At 36.5% G+C, this 8,143-nt stretch overlaps 1 protein-coding gene across 1 annotated transcript; it reads left to right on the top strand.

Annotated features, from left to right (window-relative positions):
• The first annotated feature begins 1,212 nt into the window (after positions 1-1,212).
• On the top strand, positions 1,213-7,716 carry LOC107839884 (cell division control protein 48 homolog C). Its single transcript, XM_016683538.2, has 10 exons — positions 1,213-2,286; positions 2,794-3,446; positions 4,770-4,922; positions 5,595-5,711; positions 5,807-5,911; positions 6,371-6,436; positions 6,527-6,591; positions 6,692-6,893; positions 7,118-7,255; positions 7,379-7,716. The coding sequence occupies exons 1-10, from the start codon at positions 1,353-1,355 to the stop codon at positions 7,424-7,426; spliced, it is 2,481 nt and encodes an 826-aa protein (XP_016539024.2). The 5' UTR covers positions 1,213-1,352; the 3' UTR covers positions 7,427-7,716.
• Positions 7,717-8,143: the final 427 nt, after the last annotated feature.

The raw sequence follows: 8,143 nt of genomic DNA, 5'->3' as shown, positions 1-8,143 counted from the left end.
AATTTTGAAATTAATTTACAAGAAGAGCCTATTCCATATTTGGTTGAAACAAAATGCATGGGATAACTCATTCTGAGATTAATTATCTCGAGATTGTAGTATTTTTCTTATCCCTGCTTAAAGGTGGGATAACTAATCTCAGAATAACTAATTTTGAGATTAATAATCCTAAGATAACTTGTTTTTCAAATAAATGATCCCTAAAGGAAAGAATTAAACCACCATTAGCAAAATCGTAAATTTTAGCAGCAAGCGTCCGTGGCTCACAAAAATAAATATTTATTTGTTTAATATTATACAAGTTTAAATGTTGATTTATGTACATTCAAAATTGAAGGGTGCAAATGTGAGTTAAGACAAAATTAACGGACGTTTATAAATTATATGTTATGTTTTTTTTTGTGGGTGGGGGTGGAGTGGAGGGAGGATCAAATTTACCTTTTTATTTTGAAAAATTGATCAAATATATCCTTTACCATAATTTTGAGTTAAATTTATCATTGTTGTCATATTTTGTAGCCAAGTTTCCTCATTTACTTTGAAAAATTGACTAAATATAATTTTCGTCATCCTTTAGAATTAAATTCATCTTTGAGGTCATGTTTTGAGGTCAAATTTACACTCGGTCTTTTAACAGAAAAATCCAATAATGTCAAATGACTAATTTTTAAAAAATAAAACACATCTTAATCTAATTCGCCCGATTCGACTTGAACCACAAAAAAGACATAAAATAAATACAACTCTCTTTCATATCTGTTGGTCGAATTTTTTTAAGAATCAAATATACTTCTCTTTTAACGTGTAACACTGGTAGGTTGTTCATTTTACTTTTTGTTCATTGAAAGCAAAGTATATTTGTTCATCAAAAGAATTCGACCAACAGAATTGACAGAGAATTATATTTATTTTGTGTCTTTTTGTGGCTTGAGTCGAATCAGACGAGTTAGATTAAAATATTTTTTTAAAAAAAATTGAGCATATAAAAAGTTTCTTAACAACGATAATAAGTTTGTTCCTAAAGTATGACATCGAAGATAAATTTAACTTCAAAATATAATTAAAAGTATATTTAATCAATTTTTCAAAGCATAGGGTAAATCTGACCTACAGTATGACAAAGAGTATAAATTTGACCTCAAAATATAATAATTTTTTTTTAACTAATTTTCTAAAATAGAGACTTAAATTTGATGTTTTCATAAATGATTGAAAAAAGCTGAAAACATCAGAAAATAAAAATTAATCTAAAACAGAAAATTGTTTGGTCCATTTTCGTTGAACTAAAACCCCAATGAAAGAACTAAACCTCTATTAGCCAAATCGTAAAATTTAGCCGTAACATCGGCGGGATGAGAAGGGGAGGACGCAGCGGCGGCAGTGGCGGAAGGAGGCCACTTTCATCGTCGTTCGATAAAGAGCTTCGCCGTCACATTGAGTCTAGTAAGAACAATTACCTCTCTGTAGAAGATCTCGTCGACCATCTCCGTTCATCTTATCACAAATATTCCCGTGAAAAGTTACAGCCGTTTACGAAGCGCGTCCAGGAAGTTCTCCAGCTCCGAACTGTAACAGAAGAAGTAACGCCTCCGAAAAAGAAACCTAAAAGAGAAGACAGCGAGCAGCGTTTGCTTCTACTTGAGAAGAAACACGTAATGAATAGCCAGAAAAAGAAGCAGGAAGGGGAGGGCTCATCGTCGACTACTCTTGCTAGTACCTCGGAAAGTGATGATGATGATGATGAAGGCGCATATACTTCATCTTCCGATGCTATTTATGGAGAGAAATTGGAAGAAAAACCTGATTTAATGAAGTCTATGCTTCGACATACGTACAATCAACAGGCGAATAATACGAATAATTCTCCTTTAAAGTCGAAAAAAATTGAGTACGAAGTGGTTCACGAGAATAATGATGAAAAGAGGAAGAAGATTGATATGTGGAAAGGAGGACATCGAAGAAACGGAGCTACTAGGGGTTTAGGAGGAGGAGGAGGAGAGGTTCGAGAAGGGGAAAAGTTTGGGCATAGTGAAGGGAATGTGGATGGACCAAGGTTTAAGGATTTAGGAGGAATGGATGGAGTACTGGAGGAATTGAAAATGGAGGTAATTGTTCCATTGTATCATCCTCAGTTGACTAAGCATCTTGGAGTTAGGCCAATATCAGGGATACTCTTCCACGGTCCGCCTGGCTGTGGCAAAACAAAGCTAGCTCATGCTATTGCTAATGAGACTCGTGTTCCATTTTACAAACTTTCAGCTACTGAGTTGGTATCTGGAGTTTCAGGTGAAACTGATTCTTTGTTCTTTTTGATTGTTCGCGTCATGATTTTGTGTGTTTGCTAGCATAATTTATCATAGAATTGGTCTCAGGAATTACAGGCGAAGCGGACTGTTTGATATTTGATTTTGTTTCACGTCACTATCATCTATTAGCTTTTGTCTGTGTATCATCGAGCCGAGGGCCTATCGGTAACAGCCTCTCTACCTATAGGGTAGGGGTAAGGTCTGTGTGCACCTACCCTACCCCACTTTGTGAGATTACACTGGGCATGTTGTTGTTGTTACTGTTTACACTGGGCATATTTGAAGTTTGTTCCCCCTTAGAAAATGAATATGCTCCCAATGTCCACTTTGGAGTATATTCTTGGGGATCCATAAGCCTGCTATTTTAACAGCAATCATGGTGCATCATTCAGTATTATGACAGTCTCGAGTGTTCTGAGGAGTGGGTGTGCGTTTTCTTATTGCTGTCAACCTAAGGGCATTTTAATTGGCTAGTTCTCAATTTCAGGTGCATCAGAAGAGAACATAAGGGAACTGTTCTCGAAGGCATACCGAACGGCACCTTCTATTGTGTTTATTGATGAGATTGATGCAATTGCTTCCAAAAGAGAAAATTTACAGAGAGAAATGGAGCGGCGCATTGTAACACAGCTGATGACGTGCATGGATGAGTCACATAGAGTTGTAAAACCCGATGATGCAGAGGAAAGTGCTTTACCTTCTGATAAAAGAAATAGTGAAGCAAAATCAGACGGATCTAATCGTGGACCTGGCTATGTCCTAGTAATTGGGGCCACAAATAGACCTGATGCTATTGATCCAGCATTGAGGAGGCCTGGACGATTTGACCGTGAAATTGCCTTGGGTATTCCTGATGAAAATGCAAGGGCGCAAATTTTGTCTGTGCTTACACGTAACCTAAGAGTTGAAGGTGCATTTGATCTCATGAAGATAGCTAGCTCAACCCCAGGATTTGTCGGAGCTGACTTGGCTACTCTAACTAACAAGGCAGGTAACTTGGCAATGAAAAGGGTAATAGACGTGAGGAAGGTTGAGCTTTTAGGAGAACTGGCAGATGGTGAAGATGCCGAAGAATGGTGGAGAAAGCCATGGTCACCTGAAGAGATGGAAAATCTCAGCATTAATATGGCTGATTTTGAGGTATGATGCAGAGAATTTTGATTTACCTAAAGGTTGCGACTCGTGACCCTAAATTGTCGTATGTAATTGGCATTTGATTTTTATATCCTGTCATTGAAACTACAGATAAACCATGTTTTTTCATTTACATGCATAGTCAAAAATCACCTTTTCTACTCTCTCAGAAGTGTAGTGGTTGGTTTTGAGTTTCATAGTTTAATATCTATCATAAATTGCATTACCTGTGTTTTTAAGTCTTCTAATGTTTATAAGCTTCACTGGTAATGTTCTTAAAGGGTGATTGCACCGTCCTTTTAGACTGAAAAATTCAAGATCAAGTTTGGCAGTGTAAAGAGGAGGGCACACATCATCCTTTAAGAGCATTATCATATGAAATCTATATGTGTTAAGAGAATTAAATAATACGTTTACGAGTAAGGCGATCAAGGATATAACCCAGCAGTCATGAGCAGGGTTCAAAATCCAACAAAGGCACAAAAAGGTTGGTTGATTTCTTCCCATTTTCTGAGTCTCTGGTTTATGGAGTTACCCTGGAACTTTTTTGTGGAAGTAGCAGGTAATCTAAGTTGTGCAGACTCTTCTTTGTTGCTGCTGAACCCGTGTCGACATGACAAGGGTGCAGGATTCGTGTGGCATTCGGTCAACCCACATTGGATACTTTGACTAGAGTCCATTGACAAATTTGGGGGAGAATTGAGATTTTGATTTCTACAAATAAACGATAAAACAAATTTAAAAGATGGCATACTTTCAATCCTTTTCAACTTTTCCTCTTGGTCAATATTTGCTATTTATAAATGTTTTCTTTCTCTGAAAAGAGGGATAATTTCAAAATCAGTCATTAGCATGTTGATTTTTTGACAATTAATATATGTTCTTTTAACGCCCATCTAGGAGAATGAATGATTGAATTCTACCACACATCTCTCAAAATTTAGAATCATGTTTATAGCTCTATTTTTATAATTTTGAATTCTGTAAGCTGAATCGCAACACCCGTATCCATATCTGGATCCTTAACCCCCAAATCTTAAAATTTTGACTTTGCCAAATCGGACTCTCGGATCTGCATCCATATCGGATACCTGCACACGAGTCTGAGCAACTTAGCAGGTGAACAGTGAACTAATCAGGTACATGAAGTTGGCTCCAACACCGCTTTCATCGAAAAAGGAGATTAAGTTTGTCGTGTTTAATATAAATTAATATTTTTTAGTGATCTAGTGTCTGACACTCTCTTTCTGGATATGGGATTTTCTTCTATGTAAAATCTGAAACAATCTGTTTCATATAGCCTGCTAATAAGCATTTGATAATATGCAGGAAGCAGCTAAATTGGTTCAACCCTCATCTAGAAGAGAAGGTTTCTCTGATATCCCAAATGTAAAGTGGGAAGATGTTGGAGGCCTTCATTCGTTAAGACATGACTTTGATCGTTACATTGTCAGGCGTATAAAGAATCCTAAAGATTACATGGTCAGTAAGTCTCTTAAATTATATTGAATATTCCGATATAAATACTATATTTAAGACATCCTTATGTTATGCTTTTTCCTTTCACTTTATCTCATGTTGGGTACTTTTATTTATTTATTTTGTCCATCTTCCTTCTTTGGGCTTATTCTGTTCCAGAGGATCTTTAAATGATCAATGTTGAGGTCTTGAGGAGAAATTTTGTTGCCATTTTTATTGAACTTCTCTATGGCATGGAATACCAGAGTGTATTACAAATCATCATCTTCTCCACCCTCCTGGGCAACTTAATGTGCTGGAAGACTATGTGTTCTTTTTGGTGTGATCACTTGTACTCTCTTAATTATATAATTGTGTCCTTGGTCCTACCAATGCATCCAACTTTGTCACAACTGGAGTTGCAAGTGTCCGATGGGACTTATGTCCATTGAGAACACTGCTACTAGGTTGGGAGGGTTAACTAAATGCTTTCCCTTTGGTGGTGAAATTCATGCATTTCCTTTAGCAAGCATCCTTCGTGTTACAAGTTTAGTAAACTATCAGTTGATGATTGCAAAAGTCCAAGTTAGGAGTAGTTATGTGCTGGCTTTTTAGCGCCTTAACCTCAAATTGTTTGTTAATTTTTTCTTATGTACAACTAGTATAAAACGTCTAAAAGTTTATTTCATATTTCAGGGGTTTGGAGTGGACTTGGAAACAGGATTCTTGCTTTATGGTCCCCCAGGATGTGGTAAAACATTAATTGCCAAGGCTGTTGCTAATGAAGCTGGAGCAAATTTTATACACATTAAGGTTCCTGCAAATTTTTATTTTCCTAATATTGCCTTTTCTAATGTTTTGCCCGACTGAGGCATGACATGTTTTCTCATTTGCTGATCTCCATCCAGGGACCTGAAATTCTGAACAAGTATGTTGGTGAAAGTGAGTTAGCTATTCGGACATTATTTACCCGTGCCAGGACATGTGCTCCGTGCATTCTATTCTTCGATGAGGTGCTTGTCACTCTTTCCAACTTAAACACACTTAGTTCTGTCTAATAGCCTGAGTCCATCCACTTTCAAAAGTACCGCAGAAGCTTTTAGTCATTTTTATTTCCTTAGAAAATTTACGTGCACCTGAAAGATTCCTGCTACATAGTCTAATACATAGTACAGTATGTTCAGATATGAGAAAATGTCTTGCAGTGTTGCTTCAGTACCCAGATTAATAATAGAATGTGACAAAAATGGAAACTGTCGTAATTCTAGTTCACTTATAAGATGCTTGCCACAAAGTTTAATTCATAATACAGTGTTCAGATATGAGTGTGAAGTTTTGTGGTGATGGTTTTATTACACACTAAAAAATAATTATAGAAAAAGAAAATGTTAACTTTTGAGAAAAACACATGATTGCCAACCTTCTTTTCCCTACTCTTTTACATCTGTTTTTATTTTTTCATATTCTTACAGATGGATGCATTGACAACTAAGCGTGGGAAGGAAGGAGGTTGGGTCGTTGAAAGGCTTTTGAATCAGGTCTGTATGATTGGGCATATTTTCTTGACAAAAGCTGACATTTTATTCTTCTTAACCTTTGCAAATGTGAAACTTCTGTAATTATTGCAGCTACTTATAGAACTAGACGGTGCTGATCAGAGAAAAGGTGTTTATGTGATTGGTGCCACAAATAGGTATTTTTCGTTCTTCTGGTTAATTGTGTCTGTGGTTGAAGATTGGAAGTAAATGATTCACATCCTATATTGGTTCTTATTCTTACTATCATATTTGCAGGCCTGAAGTCATGGACCGAGCCATTCTTCGACCTGGGAGGTTAGGGAGACTCCTATATGTCCCTCTACCTAGTCCAGATGAACGTGGACTAATTCTAATAGCTCTTGGCCAAAAAAAACCTATAGATGCTAGTGTCGACTTGATGACCATGGGAAGAGATGATGCCTGTAAAAATTTTAGTGGAGCAGACCTAGCAGCACTGGTTTGTTAATTCTTTTGTGTTAACCCTCTTGTTTTACCTGCCTTTACTGCCCCCCCCCTTCCCCCCCCCCCCTTCCTTCCCCCTCCCCCCCCTTCCTTACCCCTCCCCCAAAAGGAAAAACCTGAAAATGATGGAACTTGTGTCATAACTTTGTTTCATGGTTGGTAATTTATCAAAGGTGTGTTCCCTTTACTGTCTTTTTTACTAATTGCTTAAATGTGCAGATGAATGAAGCTGCAATGATTGCACTTGAAGATAAATTGATAGCCATGGATACAAGTTGTGGTGACTCATCACCGATTATTACGGAGTCGCATTTTAAACGCGCTTTGGAGAAAATTTCTCCTTCTGTCTCCGACAAGGTACATCTGAATCCTTGACCTGCTATCATTTACAGTTAAGGAATTTATTTATGATTATATGTTAAACCGTATCATGGTCTCTTACTATACTGCTTCCGTGTTTACTTTTTGGGTTGGATGCAGCAAATAGAATACTATCAGGTTTTATCAAAAACCTTCAAAGCAGCATGAAAGTCTTAGGGGGGTGGTCATACCTCCACCTCTAGCATGGAGAAAGTTGCACGCGAAATATATTGGATATTGCCGTTTTCTTTTTGGTCTTGTTAATTTCCTTGAGCTATAGTGCGAGCACAAACAGAGTGGAGAGGAAAAGCAGAAAAAACTTTGATCTTTTCCTCTTTCGTTTCTTCTTTTTTTCCCCCCTCCTTTTTTGTAGGGTTCAATGGAGTAATGTAAAAGAGGAACTTTCTTTGTGGTTAGTTCCTTTTTCTTTTATTATTTTAGCAATATAATTCTTTGCACTTGGCAGTGTCTTATCATAATGTTAGCTGTTATCTAATGAGGTACGTAATAGAAACTTGGTATTTGTTGTCCTCTGACATTTGGATGCAGTTGAATTAATTTAAGCAATATCTCATATTATAGTTCAAGTGAAAATGATATGAAATTTTGCATGAAAAGATGTATTTTATTAATTTTAATATAAACTCTCTTCATTATGTTTCATCCACTAATAATAGTAATTCTGAAAGATGCTACAAATGAATTTGGAAACTGAAAACTTAATTTAGTGTTACATTGCTTTTAATTTAGTTACTAGAATTATTGCATCATTAAATTAGTAAAATTTCAACGCTTTACGCTAAATTCATACGTATGGTAAGTTAAAGTTGCTCATTTTTCCTATTAACTCACAAAAATAGGAGTGTGTGGTTATAATCAACTGAA

This window comes from Capsicum annuum, chromosome 1 (genome assembly GCF_002878395.1).
Source record: "Capsicum annuum cultivar UCD-10X-F1 chromosome 1, UCD10Xv1.1, whole genome shotgun sequence".
Classification (NCBI taxonomy): Eukaryota; Viridiplantae; Streptophyta; class Magnoliopsida; order Solanales; family Solanaceae; genus Capsicum; species Capsicum annuum.
The sequence above is the reverse complement of the archived record's forward strand: the minus strand, read 5'-3'. Positions and strand labels throughout refer to the sequence as shown.